Source organism: Gymnodraco acuticeps, unplaced genomic scaffold, assembly GCF_902827175.1.
Source record: "Gymnodraco acuticeps unplaced genomic scaffold, fGymAcu1.1, whole genome shotgun sequence".
In the NCBI taxonomy this organism is placed as follows: domain Eukaryota; kingdom Metazoa; phylum Chordata; class Actinopteri; order Perciformes; family Bathydraconidae; genus Gymnodraco; species Gymnodraco acuticeps.
Genome location: NW_022989820.1, coordinates 278,003 through 299,665, shown reverse-complemented (window position 1 = coordinate 299,665; position 21,663 = coordinate 278,003). Strand labels below are relative to the sequence as shown.

The following is a 21,663-nucleotide window of genomic DNA, read 5'->3' as shown; positions in this document are numbered from 1 at the left end:
AGTGCTCCAGTGATATTTAAATGCAGTGCCACTGCGTCACCACTCTCTGGGCAGAGTCAGACCCTCCACGTTTGCTCTCTGAGCTTGTTGTTGAGGTCAGTATGTTGTATAAGTTCAACAGGTTTCGAGAGATGTCTTAACATGTAAAAGCAGAGTTTCGTAATTTCCCTGGCGTGATATAGCCTACATAACACCGAGCCAGCAAGCATTTTACGCTTCACTCGCTTTGATCATTGAGATGAGCGGGAATGAAATCGAAAGATATTCAGTCCATCAAATACAGAGCATCACGAGCGTTTGCTGAACGCACACTTATGGCGCGTTTCCACTGCAGCGGGTAGCTCGCTTTAAGTTACTTATCATTGAAATCCTAGTTTTTTCACTTTCAGTTAGATCCAGGTGTGTTCGGTTGTCTTCATAAATCATGGATAGCTTATTAAATAAATAGGCATACACTATATTTTTCTCCCACTGATATTCTATTACTACAATAATATAGTGACTTTTCAACAAGCGAAACATTGTGTCAGAAATACATGTCGGTCAGAGCAAGCAAACGACAGTGTTCCCTTTTCTCATAACTCTGAAATGTTCCTCCTATGCACATATCTACACAAATCAGAAAGTCTACACCAGCCTTAACACTATTTAAGATAAAAGTATATATATATATAGGCCTTTGTGTTCACAATCAAATAAACCTTTAAAACATCTTAAAATTAGCACACATTATGGATGTATACCCTCCATGTAAACAGTATCTAATTTAACAATTACCTGCAACGCAGGGGCCTGCATATTTTGAGAAGTTGTACTTAGACTGTATTATATCCTTATGCCCATCACTGCAAAGGATATGTACTACTTCCTATAACTTCATTATAAATTAAACCACATAAACCTTGAACAAATCTAACAAAGTGCTATGTAGGTGGTTGTTTTAAAAAAAATATGTAGGTGGTATGTCTAAATCAGCATGATTTACAATAAAGGCGTAATGCGAATATTATAATAAATGCTTGAAGTTGAAGATGTTTTGTTTCATTGTTATAACTTATCCAACACAAATCTATTATTTCTTTACTACTTTAAATGTGTTTTGCTCTATGAATGCATTTTTAAAAATATTGCCATTATTCTATGCCATTATTTGTACACATTTGTTTAAGTATTATACTTGTTATTAATGGGATATATCTTGAAAATACTGTATTTCCTTATCATCAATTGGTTTAATAATGGTGTAGTTCCAAATTATCCGGCAGATGGCAGTGTAGAGGCTTCATGTTTTCACCGGAAATAGATATAAACAAAGCGGAAGTAGTGAACGAGATAACCTCGATCATTTTTCTAGCTGTGCCGAGGCAATTTGAGGGACTCTTTTTGTATCAAACTTACCTATATTCCCCGCAACGACCCCGAAACATGGACAGATAGTGTTTGTTTTACTGGGTAAGTTGTCAACTTAACGGCTAATTCTAGGATGTATGGTGCAGAAAGCCGCGGCGCTAAGATTAGCTGCTAATGTTAGCCTGTAATGCTACATTCAAAGCTGCTATTGTTTTTAGCACATTACGGTGTGTTAGCGTCGGTATTTAACCTTTTCCTTTCTTTATACAACATACACAGCCGATTGGAGCTGACAGAATTGATCCCATTGTTTGACAGTGTCATTTTTCTGTATCTGTTACAATTGAGATCAGACGGCATAGTTTTGCGGCTAAGTTTTCTGACTGAAAACTCATCTCTTTCGACTCCACTTCGAGCGATAGAACTACTAACAAAACATTATATACTAATAAAGGACTGGCTTACCTAAAGCCAGTTGAGTAGCACTTGAAATGGTTTGTCTCTATGAAACCTGATGTACTTATATGATTCTGTTTTCTTCAAGTTTGTATCTTCGAATGCACTTATTGTAAGTCGCTTTGTATAAAAGCGTCAGCTAAATGTAATGTTAATGACCTATTTGTGGTTTCACAAAGTACTCTACAAAGACAATAACATCAGCACAGTAATGCAATACAATGTAGAGCAAAAACGGATAATGACATAACAACACGTAACCACAATAAAAAATAAAAGTTACATCAAGAAATCGAGCATAATGGATATAACAATAGGAAAAACTAAAGGCATGCATTAATATATGTTTTTTCCGTGAAGGGTTTGCAAGCAGTTTTAAGCATGTTAACGTATTGTTTCTGTGATCCTAACTTGGCTCTTTTCCCCAGATTTACGGAGGTGGTCCCTGTAAACGAGAATCTATCACTCCTGTGCCCACCTTGGATTGTCACTCCGGACTCTGACACACAACAATTCTGCTTCTTGTGAAACTCCAGAGACCCTTCGCTTTATCTGTGGCCACCAACATGGCTAACAGCACCGCAGCAGCAGTGAAGGTTGGGACCCCTGGCCCCGCTGGCAGGACCAGTCCAGAGGGATCTCAGGTCAGTCAGCCTATTTATTTAATGATGGGGTCCCTGTTATCACCTTTTTATCTAGAGCCCTCATTACACTACTTAGCAAGGACTCAACATCTGTACTCTTTTGTAACATGAATACGTCTGCTTTGCCTCCAGGTGCTCAGTAAGAAGAAGCTGCAGGACCTGGTGAGAGAGATCGATCCCAATGAGCAGCTGGACGAGGATGTTGAGGAGGTTCGTCAGCTTTCTTAATGATGTTAGGTAGTGAAGTTTAAAGTGTGACATGAATACTACTTGCATCTTGCAGGCCCTTGTTGCTATAGCTTTCCTAACTGACTGCCACATCCATCATTTGGAAGTGTTATTCTATGGAAAGCCTGGCTGCATGAAAAATGAGGGATCTGTCCAGCCGTCGGGGAAAGTTACTTTCCTTTACTGAGCACGATGGATGGTTTTCAAAATGCCTGTCTCTTCTCAGATGCTGCTACAAATTGCAGATGACTTTATAGAGAGCGTTGTGACAGCGGCCTGTCAGCTGGCTCGCCATCGCAAGTCCAACACCTTGGAGGTGAAGGATGTTCAATTACATCTGGGTAAGTTGGCTTTAAATGCGGTGTTTAAGCGTTTCTTTGAACAGCTAATGTGTTCAGGTATACAATACATGGCAGCCCTGTCAGCTGTTGTGGATAATTGCTTTACTAAACAATTGTCTTAACATGTCATTAACCTAACGTTAATTTAATGTTGAAGCCATAACAGGGCTCGACATTATAAATGCCCCTCTGGCCCGGAAGCATTATTTAGACACTCCTTTAAAAAGAAAAATAAGCTGTTTGCTGCGGGGCGCCAGCAGGCTCCCGTGCTCATTCACTGCAGACTTTCTCCCCACCTAACCATTCGCCAAAATGTTTTTAATACCAGCGATAACCGGCCAAGCGCTGGGCAAAAAAAAACTATCTTCAAATAAAAGAATGTCACAGAAGGAGTTAGAGAGTGACAGGGAGTAGGAGAAGAAGAGGGAGAGAAAGTTTCAGCCACACTGGCTTGATCCATCGAAGAGTAGAACATATAAAGGTATATTGGCTTTAGAGAAATGTCCCAGCAGTTTAGGATAATGAAGAATCTAATCTATTACATAGCCATTACATTTCTAACTCCTAATGACAGGAAGGCAGAAAGTGCATTATACTAGTAATAATGATAATAGCAGACATTTTTTAACAATGACCACAATATCATTATTTTAATAAACCAAATATGAACAATTGAGGAAAATTAGGAAGAACTGATGAATCAAATGTTGTAGTAATGTTTGTGCATAAATGACTATTGCAACAAATGTGTTCATTTTCTTCATTATTAGTGGATTTTTTGGACGAATGCTCCGGGCCAGTGGTTACAATGGGGGGGCCAGTGGTTACAATGGGGGGGCCAGTGGTTACAATGGGGGGGCCAGTGGTTACAATGGTGGGGCCAGTGGTTACAATGGGGGGGCCAGTGGTTACAATGGTGGGGCCAGTGGTTACAATGGGGGGGCCAGTGGTTACAATGGGGGGCCAGTGGTTACAATGGTGGGGCCAGTGGTTACAATGGGGGGCCAGTGGTTACAATGGGGGGGCCAGTGGTTACAATGGGGGGGCCAGTGGTTACAATGGGGGGGCCAGTGGTTACAATGGGGGGGCCAGTGGTTACAATGGGGGGGCCAGTGGTTACAATGGGGGGGCCAGTGGTTACAATGGGGGGGCCAGTGGTTACAATGGGGGGGCCAGTGGTTACAATGGGGGGGCCAGTGGTTACAATGGTGGGGCCAGTGGTTACAATGGTGGGGCCAGTGGTTACAATGGGGGGGCCAGTGGTTACAATGGGGGGGCCAGTGGTTACAATGGTGGGGCCAGTGGTTACAATGGTGGGGCCAGTGGTTACAATGGTGGGGCCAGTGGTTACAATGGTGGGGCCAGTGGTTACAATGGTGGGGCCAGTGGTTACAATGGGGGGCCAGTGGTTACAATGGGGGGCCAGTGGTTACAATGGGGGGGCCAGTGGTTACAATGGGGGGGCCAGTGGTTACAATGGGGGGGCCAGTGGTTACAATGGGGGGGCCAGTGGTTACAATGGGGGGCCAGTGGTTACAATGGGGGGCCAGTGGTTACAATGGGGGGCCAGTGGTTACAATGGGGGGGCCAGTGGTTACAATGGGGGGGCCAGTGGTTACAATGGTGGGGCCAGTGGTTACAATGGTGGGGCCAGTGGTTACAATGGTGGGGCCAGTGGTTACAATGGTGGGGCCAGTGGTTACAATGGTGGGGCCAGTGGTTACAATGGGGGGCCAGTGGTTACAATGGGGGGCCAGTGGTTACAATGGGGGGCCAGTGGTTACAATGGGGGGGCCAGTGGTTACAATGGGGGGGCCAGTGGTTACAATGGGGGGGCCAGTGGTTACAATGGGGGGGCCAGTGGTTACAATGGGGGGCCAGTGGTTACAATGGGGGGGCCAGTGGTTACAATGGTGGGGCCAGTGGTTACAATGGTGGGGCCAGTGGTTACAATGGGGGGGCCAGTGGTTACAATGGGGGGCCAGTGGTTACAATGGGGGGCCAGTGGTTACAATGGGGGGGCCAGTGGTTACAATGGTGGGGCCAGTGGTTACAATGGTGGGGCCAGTGGTTACAATGGGGGGCCAGTGGTTACAATGGTGGGGCCAGTGGTTACAATGGGGGGGCCAGTGGTTACAATGGGGGGGCCAGTGGTTACAATGGTGGGGCCAGTGGTTACAATGGGGGGCCAGTGGTTACAATGGGGGGCCAGTGGTTACAATGGGGGGGCCAGTGGTTACAATGGTGGGGCCAGTGGTTACAATGGTGGGGCCAGTGGTTACAATGGTGGGGCCAGTGGTTACAATGGGGGGCCAGTGGTTACAATGGGGGGGCCAGTGGTTACAATGGGGGGGGCCAGTGGTTACAATGGGGGGGGCCAGTGGTTACAATGGTGGGGCCAGTGGTTACAATGCCCCCCCATTGTAACCAGTAGCTAGTGGAATTGTACCCTTAATGTCTACCCCTGCATAATCATACACACTCACACACTAATGACAGTTAATCACATTGGCGTTTCTGAAGAGACATTTTCTTTTAGAATTTTACAAAAAGCTGGCATCTTCAAAGGAAGCATTCAAGGATTTATGCTGTAGAGAAAATACAAAAACAAACCTCTTTGAAAGTGTTATGTCGAATAGAAAAGCTGCGTTCTACCCTTGAGCGAAGGTAATTTGTGCTCATCTCCCGGAGTGACAATGGACTTCTCAGGAAGCTCTTGTGACTGTTTGCAGACAGCTTTCGGGGTAACATGGCAACCAAATCACTGACTGATAAAATGTCAGCTCTGCTTTGCCATGACAGTAAGGATAGTCAAGGCCGTTGTGGATGTTGAAATGATTTTGCATGTCTTTTCTCAGAGCGCCAGTGGAACATGTGGATTCCTGGTTACGGCTCCGATGAGATCCGGCCGTTCAAGAAGGCTTGCACCACAGAGGCTCACAAACAGGTGAGCGACACAGTTGTTGGTCACAGTTAAATATTCAGATTCATACGTTTTTTTGGATCAATCTCGTACATGTCATTACTTTTTATTCATATTGAAATGAACAAGCCTAACCGGTTTCTTTTGTTTTTCATTTCAGAGAATGGCGCTGATCCGCAAGACAACCAAAAAGTAGCAAGACTGTTCTCTGATATGTTGTACCCACTCTGTGTATTGTCTTTTTTCCCCCTTTTCAGTTGGGATGTTTTTTGACTTGTAAGGAAGAAAAGGATGGTTTGGGTGAAGTTTTTTTTTTTCATTTGATATTAGATAGTGTTTCATTGTCATGTCTCTAACTTTTTGAGTACTGTGCCACATAGATCACATAATAATGTAATTATTGTGTCGGATTCTGTTTTTGTTGCCATTAAGCTAAGCCTGGCAGAGCTCTATTCATTGCAATTTTTTCAATAAACATTTACTGGAATACTTCTTTTCGATGAGGTGTTTCTGGTTTACCTTTTTAATATTCTAAAGCATTTGGACGTGGATTCAAAAAGATTTAGTGTTCTCATGCCAAAATGTTTTATTTTAGGATATTTAATAACATCCTATTGCATATGATGGCTATAGTAGGTTTTATTACATTGACACTTTTTGCCACCATCCCTGCAAGTTTTATTTTTGTCTATTTCAGCAAAACAATTATAGAAGAAATGGTACTTTTCACAAAATAATAAATACATAAACAAAGGATCTGGTATCAAAAGAGACATTTTGTATTTGCAGCATTTGACATAAGTGAGTCTAACTAATAGGATCATTTCACATGTGGTATATTTGCATTGAGCCAATAACATCCCTGTACAAACACACAACAGTTAACCTGTCAGTAAATCTCTGGGTTTCTTTTAGTAGCAAAACAAATGGTCTGCCTTTTCTCTGCAGAAACACAGGTGGCTGTTTAATCTGCCAGACGGACAGTAATTGCTATGGAAACCTCTCACAACATAAAACAATATCCAAATGTACCCTAGAGTTGTATAAATTAATTAATTTGAACAAAAGGACGTCCAAAACCAGCGCTCACTCTCAACATGCTGTGATGCAACAAAGCCGTCTCTAGAGAACACCGATCAGGCCCAAAGCATTGCAGCACAATTCACAGTCATAGGGGGATGTTTATAATCTCCACCAAGGCACCCGAAATAACAGCTGCCAATCACCGACAGAACAAGTAACATGGACAAGAATCACAGATTAAGGTGCGGAGATGGGTTCTAAAGAAGGAAAAGCAGTGTCATTGTACAGTCTCACAAGGAAAAATAAAACAAATGATGCCAATTTGCAACAACAGTACACATTCTGACCAATCAGATATGGTAATGGAATCAGGACACCAAGGTTGGCAACCTACTGTCCAAACATCGATAGAAGAGAAGATGTGATCGTATCCCACTTGTATACAATGAATGCCATTGTGATGCACTCTCATCTGGCACCAGTGGTGGATCAATATGTCCTCATTACAACTCCTGCCCTTCTGAACTCAGGTAAGCAAAGACCTCATCAGTCCATGTTAGGCTGATCAGCTGTTGGCCTAGCATCTCACCAACGAGATCTGAACCGCTCTGTCAAGTTTTAAAAGTCCTATAAAGGAAGGAACTAGAGATTTTGCAATTAAATAAGAGTTTACAGCTGCGCTAGCAACATGTGACTATTGCTAACATCAGCTTGTTAGCATGCTGCTGATTAGCAGGTAATATATCATGTCACCATTTTATCCCCGAACAATAGCAACAGCCAAAAAGTACAGCTTTGGAAAATAGGCATGATTTTAGTTTTCATAAACCCAAGTGTTGGGCCAAATGTAAAATTTGAACTGAAGATTGCGCTAGAACAAAAGTAAAAGGGCCTGAGCACCTGGAGTAAATATTCAGACATTTCACCAAAAAACAAACATGGCAACCTGCTGCTGGTGTTAGATACAAAAAGGGTACCACTTTACAATAAGACTAGCCTTATAAAGGGTTTACGAATAGTTTATAATTTATTTATTAATTAGGTTGTGAACACTTTATAAATCCTGAATAAGCTTTTATAAGACATGAGATAAACAGGGCAGTGACCGGTTGCTTGTCAAATAGTGAGTCCACATTTATCTGTACTGCTAAGCCTTATATTGGCTACTTAGCTTACTTCGTCTCCTTCATCAGCCAGCATCCTTGGTATCTGTTGCTCACGGAGTTGATTCTCGCTAAGTAGCCAATATAAGGCTTAGTCATCTTGCCAAATAGTGAGCCTGTGTTGACGTCTATGTTAGAACTGGTTTATAAATGGTTCTTAATGATAAATAAAGTGTTTACAACCTAATTCATAACCTAATTATAAACCCTTTATGAATCCTTTATAAGGGTAGTCTTATTGTAAAGTGGTACCAAAAAAAGTCAGGGAATCACCAAAGTCAGTGGGGAAAAATCCTCTTGGGATCTAAAATCTGTCATCTAAAAGTACGTTTATCTGTTTTACCAAACAACTGATCAACATTGCCATCATGGCCCAAAGATGAAAGTCAAAACATTGTACTTTAGTGGTTTTCATGATGGTCCCGTTATTACATTAAACCTCCAGCATAGATCAGACCTCCTGGGAGCTGGTTTTAGTTCTATTGTAACATTGTGGGAGACCACCGCCAGTCCACGGTTTAATTACAACACTTCTTCTTCTTGGTGGTGGTGGAGCTGGGTTGTGTCAGGCTGGCTCTCTGTAACTGAAGCGCATGAGGTGCGGCACACTTGACTCCATCCCAGCCCTCCTGCAGCTCCACCTCTCCGCTCAGCAGACCCTGGTAGACCCTCCGAGTGAGCAGCTCGAAGGCCTCCCTCACGTTCTGACCCGTCTTGGCAGAAGCCTCGATGTACGGCATCCCTAGCTGCCCGGCCAGTTTCTCAGCCTGCTCCTGACTCACCACCCTCCCCGCCTGAGCATCTTGGTCGCTCTTCTGTCCCACCAGGACAAACAGAACCTTATGCGGCTGCACTCGCTCGCACACCTCATCGTGCCACTCCTTAATGTGGTCAAAGGAGGCTTGGTTGGTCATGTCAAACACCAGCAGGCCTCCGACTGAGTTGCGGTAATAAGAACGGGTGACAGACCTGAGGAGAGACACGGGGTTAAATCATGAGGAAAGAGGCTGGAGGTTTGAATGTCAACACATGAAAACCTCACTGGGTGGTGCAGAGGTCAGACTGGGCTTACTAACTTCCTGTTAGAGTGATCAAATAATCAGCTGATGCTCTTCACTGTCTGAGTTGAGCTCTTTTTAAAGATAAGCAGGTTGATTAAAGAGTCAAGAAATGAGTAACCACTGTTTCTCTCAGCCTAATCAGGAAACTGTCAAGAGGCATAGAGTTCCCCCATGAGTCACTGAATGTTTAACCAAAATCATAGGGCTGGTCCTCCTTGGAGCCCGTTGCTCCACACTTTATTCATGACTTATTTAGGAAAACTATTCAGCTGACTTTTTAGCTGACTCATGTGGGATAAGCTGGCTACAGATACGAGGCAGAGAGGAGGTAAACACAAACAGGCAGTCTGCAATTTGTCACAGTTCGTTCAACTGGAGAACTGATTTAATGAATTTAGAGACAGAGTGAAATATTGTACTGTTTGTTTTTTCTTTAAATATGCTGAGCATGAAGAATAACGCCCTTTGAAAGATCGGCCTCTTCAACTTTAAGCATTACACATACATCACTGCGTCTCTGCACACACTGATGGTGTGAGTTTGGCAGGGTGGATACACAGTGTGAATGGAATAACCCGTGCTAGTTTATTTGGATAGTATATTTGCATGCAGAGGAGTCATATTGTGATATTTATATTCTAGTACTATCTTATACAAAGAAGAATAGCGTCTGGTGCATCCTCACCTGAACCTTTCCTGCCCGGCTGTGTCCCAGAACTGCAGCTTGACGCGGACGCCCGGCTCCACCTCCAGGAAGTGAACGTAGAAGTCTACACCCACCGTCTGGTTGATGGACTCCAGGAACAAGTCTTCTGTGTAGCGCTTCAGCAGGGAGGACTTGCCCACTGTGGAGTCCCCCAGCATGATGATCCTGAACTGGTACTGCCACAACGTTAGATCCATGGTTGCTGGTTGTGGGGAAACAAGGTATGACAGTGAATACAACTTGTTGGGAGTATACAAGTTGGGTTCAAAATAAGATGGACACCAAAGGAATTATGAAAGAGGTTGCAAGTAAGGTCAGGAATAGCTAAGGTTTATATTGAACACTATAGATGGTACCTTAAGGGTTGTACAAGATATTTAAAGAAGACATATTACCTGTAAGAGACTAGAAATCCAGCTTCCCACCAGTTGGTTCCTTATCTTTGACGCTCCAAATGTTGAGAACAACCACAGCAGCCACTCCTTGTAAATCTCGCAATCAGCAATCTGTTGACAGTCACCTCAAACTCCTATACAGGTGAGGGCTGCAGCACAAGTCTCTCACTCTCTGCCCCATGGTGGTTCATCTAAAACTCTTCAAAAAGCAGGTTTGTGGACAAATCTGTCCCACAAAAGTAGATCCTAGTACAGCTGTGTTTGGCACCCGAGTTGCTGAACCTGACTGATACTGTAAGCATGTGCATGGGTGTGCTGCAGGGGAGTGCACTTCTAAAGTTTCCCTGTTTATACTTGACAAAAGGCGGGGTAGAAAAAGGATATGGGGAGGGCTGTTGTGGAATGGGAGGGCCATATGTGGGAGTAAAAGGGGAGGGGGGGTTATAAAGGAAGTAGTGTTGCATTTGATACCATATCAAGACAAAACGTAATGTTTCCTGCTGGTTTATATCTGAGTGACATCATTGACAGTGGTGGACTTGGGCAACTGTCTGCCCACAGGATTTGCAGCAGTTCTCATCACTTTATGGTATTGTCAGTAGAGTGAACATTGCTACCTGAAAAGGGAAGTTGACAAGAATACTCCTTTATGTTCCCCTGGGAATCACTAGGAAAGGCTACTCCTTTTCTACAATGGGTTTGTTGAAGGTTTCATGGTATGTTTAGTAATGACTACATGTCTACTTCTTAGTCATTGTGACTATTTTAGTATTAAACTTGGGTGTCATTAAATGCACGTTTCTATGAGAGCAACAAATAAAATAGCACACAAATGTATTCAGCTTTTTACAGCTATCACAAGACAGCAACTAAATACTGTACAAGTTATTTTTCTGTCCAAACCGAATTGTAATGAATAAGACATCTTCTAGCCTTTACATTTATATAAAAAAAAAGAACACTAGTAGTTTCAAGTTCCCCCAATGCCAAACAGCATCAACAGTATTGCTATCAATGAATACAAAAGCTTTTCAGTCTCTTTAAAACGCATTAGAGTATCAATGCATGCTCTTGTTTAGCTTTCATTTAAACCAAGGTTCTCATAGTCGCTGGTAAAAAGCAGAAGTTGCCATGATTCTCAGCTTTACTTCAATAAAAAGCCAAATTGTCGAGAGGAATATAAATATATTTATTCAGAATGAACACACAATCACACATGCATCTGAGCTTCATATAAAAATACAGCATGTTTTCATTTGGGTCACCAACAGATTTAGCATTGGCAGCAATGATTTAGATATTCAGGCTCATTACATTCGACAAGACTCCAAGTGAAAATGTGACCTCTTCTAAAGTTGGCTGTTGGGGATGCTTTGAAATCAGATCTTTAGGTTTCTCTATCAGTTTTAAAGCGTCAGATCTCAGATCTCATATCCAAGCCTTCTTTATTCTGTTAAAACGGCTGACTCAACAGGTCACTTTAAGTGGACCTGATCTTCAGATAACTAAGTCAGTTTAGTACGCTCTGTAAAAGGCAATGGAGTTCAAAGCCTTTGTGTGTCAGCAAGCTCTAACATAAAAGTCATGCAAGCAGGAGCGGTGAGTTCAAGTTGAAGGTGAGAAACCTTGAAGAAATAACACCCTAAAGTGCACGACCCATTACAAAGGCTTTGAATGGATTTGCTGATGTCTAAACAATTCACTTTAATACAACAAAAACAAATATAGACCCCAAAGTCACCTAAACATAACTTTGTGAACACGTTTAATCTCAGTCTTGAGTTACAGTGCCAGACTATTTGAAACCATAATGGCATAAAGCCTACTCACTGTTGTGTGGAAACTCTGAATGAGAGATATGACATGCAAGAAGAAATACATCACATATAATTGCAAGACACACAGTAACAGACATTGTTCAAAGAAGTAAATGTTTAAATGTTATTTTGACTATACAAACACAACGATTGTACAATACATGTTTCTTATGAGTGTTTTCATACATTTGATTGAATTAAAGGACAGATGTTCGAACTGGAACCCTGACTCTTTCTCGCTGGTGCAAATTAATAAATGATCGGCTTTTTCAAACTTTTTCCTAAGTTTCTATTCTTAACAGAAACAACATATAATATCCATGTCAACTTTCTCTCAAGCTTTACGATTTAAAATGTGCCGACTGTAGACAATCAAGCTGATGCTGATGTCCGTGTTTCTCTCTTCCCATTCGACAAATATATATTTGTACAGGTATTCAAAAATGTGTTTCCTTTCAGTTCCCTATACACACACTTCACCTCAGCTTCTGCTTATGAAAGCAACTGCAAACCCCCACAGCGTAGACAGCATGAAACCCCTACAGTATACACATCCAATACAAGCTTAATATATTTGAGTGTATACATTATTATGTAACATATCGTTCCGATCAGAAGGTATAAATAGTTAATAACAGTCCAGCCTTTCCTCTGCCTGAGTGACACAGGAACTCACAGCTTCCCACGCTGGCTCTCAGGACAGAGAGAGGAACTTGAGATCCGAGAGGTCTGGTTCAGGAGAGCTGCTGTCGCTGCGGTCGCTGTACGTGTCCCTGCAGAGGAACGCCAACACATAAAGTGAGAACAGCAGTAAAGCCTGACAGCGATTGCTTTACGGTGATTGCAGCTGCGATAAGAATACTCACGGTGAACCAAGTGTAAGAGAGTAGATTATGACACTTAATACAATTATGCTTGTAAATTGCCGTTCAGGTTGAAGAGTCAACTACATACGAGTCAATTCAACGACACATAAAAGCGTCAACAATATAACGGCATACTTTAAAGGGAATGAAACACAAAATGGGATGTCTTTATGTTGTACACTATGGGGGAAATGTACAGTATGTCCCAATCTTAGGTAAGGTAGATTTCAAGCTAATCAGAGTTAATGTCAGTAAGCAGGTTATGGAACAATATTTTACATGATTTGATGCCATTCCAATAAAGAAACGTATTTAAATTGAATTAGCCAGTACGGGGGGGGGGGGGGGGGGGGGGGGGGGGGGAGAAGATGGATATAAGCATAGACAATCGTAGTAGATAATTGTAGAAAAATACGATTTAGATGTAACCAACGAACTGCTGGAGCATCGTGAAGCTATTTTATTCTTGGTCTTGGCTATTAACATAAAAAGGAGTGATTTAAACCCAACACATTAAACGCTAAGGGTTATAGCTCATCTGAAACATACTCACCATCACTTGAGTGATTACGCTCTTTTGGAGTGATTATACCTGTGTGTTCTGAATTTTGTATTTCCATGTTTTTTTGCAATTACTGTAATTTGCAAATGAGATGTAATGTAGTTCTAAACGTCTGAAGCAGTCAGAGCTCACCGTGGAGACAGACGGCAGCCCTTGGCCAGGTAGCTCGGGAGTTTCCCTGCCGCAGCCAGCAGGAGACCGAAGTACGGAGGAGAAGGTTTCATGGGTCTGGAGGTGAACTCTGGGTGGTACTGCACTCCCACAAAGAAACAATGATCTAACACAACAAAGAGCAGTGGATTAGTACACACCCATTAAGCTCCAGTACATAGGAGGTAACATTTATAGAGGTAGAGACGGTAAGAGCCATCCCAAACATGAGCCCGGTCAAAGCTTTCAGGTGATACTCAGCCCGTGGAAGCCGGTTTAAAAAACACTCACTCTCCAATTCAATGATCTCCATTCGCTCTCCTTCCACATCCTGGCCGACAAACTGAAGACCCTTTTCTTCAAAGTGGTGCTTGAGCTCAGGGTTCACCTGAAATGAGGAATGGTTCAAGGTTTCGGGAAAGATTTGTATCCAAATAAGGTTAGAAGGTCGTCTAATTACTGATACCTCAACATGAACTCTGGCTATAACCATGCAAAACAGAAACATTTCAATGGAGCTAAGAGTGCAGCCTGCACAAGCATAATAACATTGACCAGGAATGCATTAGCTCTGCTCTCCCAGACCCTACGTTTTGCGTTACCTCAAATCTGTGCCTGTGCCTCTCGTCAACATATTCCACATCTCCGTACAGTTTTCCTAGAACAATGAAATGACACTCATCAGAAACACAATAGCCAGAAGCCAACCAGCGCTGTACCATTCATTCAAGAAGGAGACGTACTCATTACGCTGTTGTTGGATTTGAACATAGTCCGCCTCTTCCCCAGCCTCATAGTCCCGCCCATCTGCCCTGGGTTGTGCTCTGGCATGTCAATCACCTGTCAAGATAAAACGGGACGTTTAAACCGATTCTGGTGAGGACTCTGCTGGAAGGATGTGATATGGGCTCAGAAGATAACCTACTACGGGGTGACTGGACTCTGGATTAAATTCTGTCGAGTTGGCATCTGGAAAAGATAAGCGAAGCTGATATGAGCTCAAATCAACTTCCCCTCGGGTCTGTGTTCTTTCATCATTCGATTAGGAACCATAGGAGTCAAATGTTGATTTGTGTTACAGTGGCATCAACTGCACACTGACTCACTCACCTTCCCATCCGAGGATATTGCGGGCGAACTCACACACCGCCAGCTGCATGCCCAAACACACTCCTGCAGAAACAGGAGCAGCAGGATACGAGCATAATGAGACAGAGCACTCGTATTTAAGGGAAGACTGACGGATATCCGCACTGTGCAAAACCACTTATATGACTAATGCTTCTGCATGCGATTATAAAGTGCCTATATAAGGTTTTGACATTTTTCAGGACTCATTATATTACAAGTGTTTAAGTGGCAGCAATTAAACCTTTTTTTCTATTATAACGTCAGTCGGAACAAAGTCATTGAATGCACAATAATGAATGGCCTTCATGTAATGTTCTTTATGTGGCAGCACTTTGAGGTTTGAATCGTGGATACAGTGAGTCTGTAACGAATGTAGAAACCTGAACACTTTTTCATTGTCTCTTTAGATATTTCATCAAATGCTAATGTTTTTAGCAGGAAAAACACATTTCATGGCAGTTACAGGAATATAACAGACTGTGGCAGCATGCAATCAATTCTATTTGTTCTTCATATTATTGTAAGAGGCGTCTAAAGCTCACCGCGTTGAGCACCCCCATGTAACTATGGCCCATGCCCCTCTTTCCTGTCTATATTCAACTGCACTAACAAGGCAATACGAACTGAGATATACATATACAGTGCAGCTCTAATTAAGTATGAGGCTGCAGGACTCAGGTGAGGGTGTTGCACTTTTCTTTTCCTTATACCTGTGATGTTTTGTTTCTTTCCGTTAACCGTCAAGTGGGAAATTTTTTTGTTTGTGTTTCTCTTAGTATCCTAAGATACTGTTATGTTTGGCTGTGAATATATATTATTATGAAGGGCAGACCATCTATTTGTATTTATGTTGTTGTTTTTAGAGAGGGGCAGATCACAGAAGACGTTATTCTTCTCCCTGCTCCTTTTCGCTCAATGGTGTTTTGGTAGAGTCATGTTTTGTGGCAATTATTGTACATTTGGTTTTGCGTACCATGAGCGGGACAAATAAACATGAAATAATAGAATTGTTTACATGTCTTTAAGGTGAACTGGTAAACATGTCTAGTTTCCATCAGGTTTGCTATTAGTATGAAATGTAACAATAGCATGTAATGAAGGCAGGAAGGATTGAACCTCTCTTACCCAGGAATGGCTTGTTCTCTTTCCTCGCCCAGTTAATAGCGTGCATCTTGCCTTCTGTCCCTCTCACACCAAAACCTCCTGGTACCAACACGCCACTGTGAGAGGAGGGGGGGGGGGCAGCCTCAGTTCATTTCATAATAGTCCAGATTACATTGCAGGCAAACATTAAACATTTTAAACCCCTGTAGTCTAGGAGTAAAATACTGGGGAGCTACTATATCAGTGTTCCACTTAGTAAGCTCAACAAAGGTGTGACACGTTGATATCTAGCATTCGTGTTCTATATTCGCTAAACTTTGTGAGACACTATGTGGCAAGACATAATGGCTCATCATTTGATTAGGCTACATGCCAGCTTTCTTTAAAACCAATGCATCCCATGTTGTGAAACGATGTAAACCCATTGGTATGACAGGACTCTGCTGCCATCATGTGGCATACGTAATAAACCTTGTATCAGCCGAGTGTAAAACTCATTATCTTCATATTGTACTCACTGAGAGCTGCAGAGTTTCTGCCAGGCTTCATGATATTTCACAGGCTCATCCCTCTGAGTGGCAGCCTCCAGGTCAGCAGAGTCTATGTACTGTCATCATGAAAATACAAAACGCATCATTTGCAAGGGGACAAGTCAACATCATGGCCAACAGGCTGTTTAATATGAGCACACGCTCGGCATTTAGCTACTTTCTAAAGAGACAACATTCAACATAAACTGCACAGCATTGGTGCGAAAGTGAAATATACAAAACATACAAATGTGAGATGCTTCAATACCTTGACTTCTAGTTTGTGATTCACAATGAGGGCTGAGTGCTCTAAGGCCTTGATAACGGACGTGTAGGAGTCAGCTAATTTTGTGTATTTCCCCACCAGAGCTATGGAGACTGGCTCCAAGAGACGGGCAGTTCTGCGAAAATAGGAAAATTGTTCACAGTACCGATCGAGTGCATCATTTATTTACTTTACAGACTCAAAAACACAATACAATGTATTTTTTAGAACCCCGGGCAAAATTAAAGTTGTATGAACCAACATCCTCACCTGTCAGCCATCTCCTTCCACTTTGTGAGCATCTTCCTGGGCCTCACCTCGATGGGTAGACTCAGTCTCTGACAGAGGTAGCTCACCACTCCTTGGTCCTCCAGCAGCAGCGGCACTTTGTAGAGCGAGGAGACGTCATGGACACAGATCACCTGGAAACAATTACACAACGTGTGTTAGAAAATACAATACCACACCTTCAGATGAATTGTATTGGTTCAGAACTAATGTAAGCAGCTTGGGTTTCACATCGAGCTCCAAGTGATGCACGTTCTGAACTCCTTTACCTGCGAGGGCTCCACATGGCAGAACATGGAGATCTTCTCCTTGACAGACGTTTCGAGGGGTGTTGAACAGCGGCACATAATCTGAAAAAAATCAATGCATTTGTATTATAATATTAAAAAAAGGTATGGCCCTCAAAGGTTCCAACATAAAAACACACTTGTAAATGTGATGTCTGGTATGATTTAGATCGCTGTGAGATGAGTATGTAATTATTGGATATAGATTTCTCCACATACAGGGAAAGTGGACGCCTGCTCTGTTATATATGGGGTGCAGGAGGAGATGCCAAATTAAACAACATATTTTAAACCGACTCACTAAATCTGGAGACAAGCCCAGGCCTCTGAGCTCTCGGACACTGTTCTGGGTCGGTTTGGTTTTCTGCTCTCCTGTGGTATTGGGCTGAGGACACAAAAGCAAACTCAGCTCAAATGTTTGCACGAATGTGTGACAAACGACAAGGTTGGACACATGCGTTCACCGGTGTGCAGTACCTGTGGTATCAAGCTGACGTGGATGTTGCAGAAGTTCTCCCTCTTCACCTTGAACTGGAACTGTCTGAAGGCCTCGATGAAGGGCATACTCTCGATGTCCCCCACTGTGCCTCCCAGCTGTAAAACACAGAAACACCTGCTCAGCGCAAAGAACTGCATGCACCAACACACAGGTGTTTCTCGGCATCTTGCATAACCAACACACCCTGGAGAGTACAAAATGAAAACCGCTGTACTGAGCACATTCAACTGGCAAACAGGCTTTGATTTATGCCACGAGGAAAGAGCTGTTGGAGGCAGGGTAATAATTCTGCTTTGTTTATGAAGAGTTGACCAGTTTCAGCGGCACATGTAACAAAGATGATATACTTTTGCAGTACATGTTTTTAAACAAACCTTTTAATAAATAAAACACTGTTTTACTATTTAGTACACCATTTCCCATTGCCGATAATGGCTGGGCAAACAGAAGTAAAGTTTTACAGACTCTCCTCAACAAATCAATGTCTAAAGCCCTTGGTTTTTCAGTGAAAATAAAGCTTGTTTTTCGGCTTCACTGGCCGATCAATGTGTGAATTCAGCTATTTTCTCTGTTTGCTGAATGGTACAATATGTTCCAGTGCTTTGGCCAACATGCTTGGTTTCCTTTCTGATATTAAATCTTTATTTCCCTTAAATACCACTATTAAAAAAAGGTAACAAATAATTGCGTGTGGCCCGTGAAATGTTGAAGTATGACACCGTTGACTTTATATGCAAATTCCAGTTTGTCAATTTAATAAAATGTTCACTTCACAAAAACAGAGAAAATGACCTACAAGACCAACGTACCTCAATGACACAAACTTGTGGCTCCACTCCGTCATCATCGACTGAGATCTTGGCCTGCTTCATCACCCACTCCTGGATGGCATCCGTGATGTGGGGTACCACTGGAGAGATTTATAGAAAACAAGTCATTTAAAACCAATCATCACTGCTTAGTGGACAAGCTTGTGAAGAATGTAGCTCTTGGCAGATTATCCATTCTCTAAACACACATACAGGTGAGAGAATGTAGAATTTCACAACAGTCAGAGGAAGCTTTTTCTTTTTTTGGAGAATGTGCACTAGGGATGGGTATCGTTAAGGTTTTAACGGTACTACTACTTTTATCGATACCGCTTATCGGTCCGGTCTTTTAACGGTTAAACTAACTATATGTTGTATGTCAGGTGTAGGTACCAGATGTGCACGGCCTACCAGATCAGCACTAATGACGTCACGCATTGGCTGTACAGCAAACCAAGAGGACATTTTACACGGCCAAATTCCGCAAAGAATATTAAAAAATAATATACGGATGGAAATTAGCTCAAAGCTAAAATCCGGCATATTTACACTTAAGCATTATTTGTCTAAAGTGTTCATTAAAGTGCATTGTCCCTATTCAAATAAACGATTAAATGAAAATAAACAAATTGTGAACAAAACTAACATTGCTTTTTATTTAAATTAAATAAATAATATTTCACATCAAAAGAAACAACGTTTTAACAAATCATATTAAATAATGTGATGACAGAACTGTAAACAGAATAGCTGAAACTTTAACAAAATAAAGAGTAACTCAGTTTCCTCTCATCATTAACCCAAGTTTGTATAATTGTGTTGTGTGTTGCTGCTAGCATACATAACACCAGACGTGGAAACGTTACTCGTGGATGGGGCTACAGAGCTGCTAGAAAGACAGTCGAACCCGGTGCATTTCTCCGTCTGGATGTGGAGCACTTTTGCTAAATGTTTAGACACATTGCTCGTGTTACCGCCCTTACATGCTGAACTCTTATTGCACTTTAGGCAATAACCACACCTTGGAGCGAGTTCTCTCCGCCATCTCCTCCGTGTGTGTTGCTGCATGTAGCAGCCGCGTGTGTGTAAACTGCCCCGCCCCCTCGCAAGCAGGCGGGGGAGAGAGATCGAAAATACAAAAAAATGACGCATTTTGCAGTCTTTTTGCGTGTTAGAAATGGAGTTGGCGACACTAAAACTGCACTGATGAACGACACTGATAACGTCGGAGCTTAACGGTACCACGGTCTTTAATAATTCAGCCCCGGGGCCCGTTTAATACCGGGGCTCGGTACCCATCCCTAATGTGCACCCACTCACCCTGTACAGTCTTGCCCAGGTAGTCTCCCCTCCTCTCCTTGTTGATGACGGACTGGTAGATCTTTCCAGTCGTGAGGTTGTTGTCTCTGGTAAGACGGATGTCCAGGAAACGCTCATAGTTCCCCAAGTCCAGATCCACTTCCCCGCCGTCATCGAGAACAAAAACTTCACCTGCACGACAGACATTATATCTATTTATCAGAGGGTTTGACCGAATGACACGTATAAACATAAATGCAACTGATGCTAAAGCACCAAACAACTCACCATGTTCATAAGGTGAGAAGGTGCCCGCATCAATATTGATATACGGGTCGATTTTGATGGCTGTGACGTGAAGGCCGCAGGACTTGAGGATTATTCCCACGCTGCTGGCAATGATTCCTTTGCCAATACCAGATATGACACCACCGGTTACCAGGATGTACTTCATGGTGGTTTGTGAAGACTAAAAACAAAGAATACATCTTTACACAACGCTGCACACACACACCTGTCCAACCTGTTCAACCACATGTGTGGGATGAGGACCTGATGCAATACAGACAACACGAGTGTATACACTGTGTAGTATGTGCTCTATAATTCAAATGGAATACCAATATAACAATTCTCCATTGGTTTATTTCATGGCTGTATTGACCTTAGAACAAACGTTGTACGTATAAGAAGTCTTTTATCTAATGTGTATAATCCTTTATAATGTAAACATTGTGGTCTGTTTTACTTGTAGGATTCCTGTGTTCTCAAACTTCACCATTATAACATTACACAAATTGAATCGGCATTAGAAATCATGATGGGTTACATTATTGATTCATGAAACTTAAGAGGCTTCACATTTGTTTACATCTGGAGAAGGGATATTATATGACATAAAACTCATGGTGACGCTAAACTAGTAAATACAAAGTTATTGCCTTTTTAAATAGATAATTTCTAGCACTTGAAGACAGGTTTAAAAAGTTGAACAGTCTTGTACCACATCAACAGGAAAAGAAATGGCGGGAAATACCAGTAGCACAATAAACAACCAAATATGGAGGGGGAGGCTACTGAGAGCATTCTTGCAGTCCAACACATGTGTTGACATTGCGAGAACAAGCATTAATAGTCTGTCAAGAAATACAATACATATAATTACACACACGTGTATTTTGGAGGATTGATTGTACAGCAAGAACCGCTTCTTCACACAACCAGTTTTGCAGGCTGAATGTTATAAATAGGCTACTTAGAGGTAAAGTGATATCAACCTGTACAGTATTCCGCTAACAGGCTACAGTTAAGCTAGCTAGCAGTTATGTTAGCAAGCTAATTTTGTCCAGTTTTAGACAACGACTGACTTTGCAGCATTTTAACCTGTTTACTGGCTCAGTAGCACACCAAATGTGTCTTAGAAAACCACAGAAACTTACCAAACGGCTTGAGAGAAAGACGATAGCGTTTAGTTTCAGTAACTGACTGTTAAAAGCTAAAACTGTTTTTAGCTGTTTAAGAAGCATCAGTCTCCACTTTCCTTGCTGCAGTAACACGCCATAACACGTGGAGCTGACAGACAGATCCACTTGTCCATTACAGGTTATTTCCTTCCGTATTTTTGCTAAATCAATAGTTTTGTGCCCTCTTCGCAGACTCTCAGGCAAACCTAGTGTACCGACCACCCAGGATCAACCAATCAGGTGCCTGCATTCAGAGTTAGGTTACTAAGAGACTAAACTCTGGGCAGTATTTAACCAATATGA

At 42.3% G+C, this 21,663-nt stretch overlaps 3 protein-coding genes across 4 annotated transcripts; 1 reads left to right on the top strand and 2 right to left on the bottom strand.

Annotated features, from left to right (window-relative positions):
* Nucleotides 1-1,261: 1,261 nt before the first annotated feature.
* On the top strand, nt 1,262-6,437 carry taf12 (TAF12 RNA polymerase II, TATA box binding protein (TBP)-associated factor). 2 transcript variants are annotated; one of them, XM_034233355.1, is made up of 6 exons: nt 1,262-1,452; nt 2,235-2,450; nt 2,583-2,660; nt 2,905-3,019; nt 5,878-5,966; nt 6,103-6,437. In XM_034233355.1, the coding sequence occupies exons 2-6, from the start codon at nt 2,373-2,375 to the stop codon at nt 6,136-6,138; spliced, it is 396 nt and encodes a 131-aa protein (XP_034089246.1). In that variant the 5' UTR covers nt 1,262-1,452; nt 2,235-2,372; the 3' UTR covers nt 6,139-6,437. The 2 variants fall into 2 exon arrangements, with proteins under 2 accessions (XP_034089246.1, XP_034089256.1); XM_034233365.1 differs by having other exon boundaries at nt 1,303-1,452; nt 2,343-2,450.
* A 166-nt stretch (nt 6,438-6,603) lies between these two features.
* rab42b (RAB42, member RAS oncogene family) lies at nt 6,604-10,628 on the bottom strand. The gene is made up of 3 exons (XM_034233343.1): nt 10,291-10,628; nt 9,875-10,097; nt 6,604-9,097 (listed from the first exon to the last, which is right to left on the bottom strand). The coding sequence occupies exons 2-3, from the start codon at nt 10,090-10,092 to the stop codon at nt 8,647-8,649; spliced, it is 669 nt and encodes a 222-aa protein (XP_034089234.1). The 5' UTR covers nt 10,093-10,097; nt 10,291-10,628; the 3' UTR covers nt 6,604-8,646.
* An 827-nt stretch (nt 10,629-11,455) lies between these two features.
* Nucleotides 11,456-21,546, bottom strand: LOC117557476 (CTP synthase 1-like). The gene is made up of 18 exons (XM_034233332.1): nt 21,337-21,546; nt 20,186-20,366; nt 19,919-20,089; nt 18,599-18,699; nt 17,768-17,884; nt 17,592-17,675; nt 17,273-17,353; nt 16,986-17,137; nt 16,719-16,851; nt 16,439-16,527; nt 15,942-16,036; nt 14,796-14,858; nt 14,611-14,654; nt 14,429-14,525; nt 14,288-14,343; nt 13,977-14,073; nt 13,668-13,812; nt 11,456-12,880 (listed from the first exon to the last, which is right to left on the bottom strand). The coding sequence occupies exons 1-18, from the start codon at nt 21,421-21,423 to the stop codon at nt 12,802-12,804; spliced, it is 1,872 nt and encodes a 623-aa protein (XP_034089223.1). The 5' UTR covers nt 21,424-21,546; the 3' UTR covers nt 11,456-12,801.
* Between the last annotated feature and the right edge of the window lie 117 nt (nt 21,547-21,663).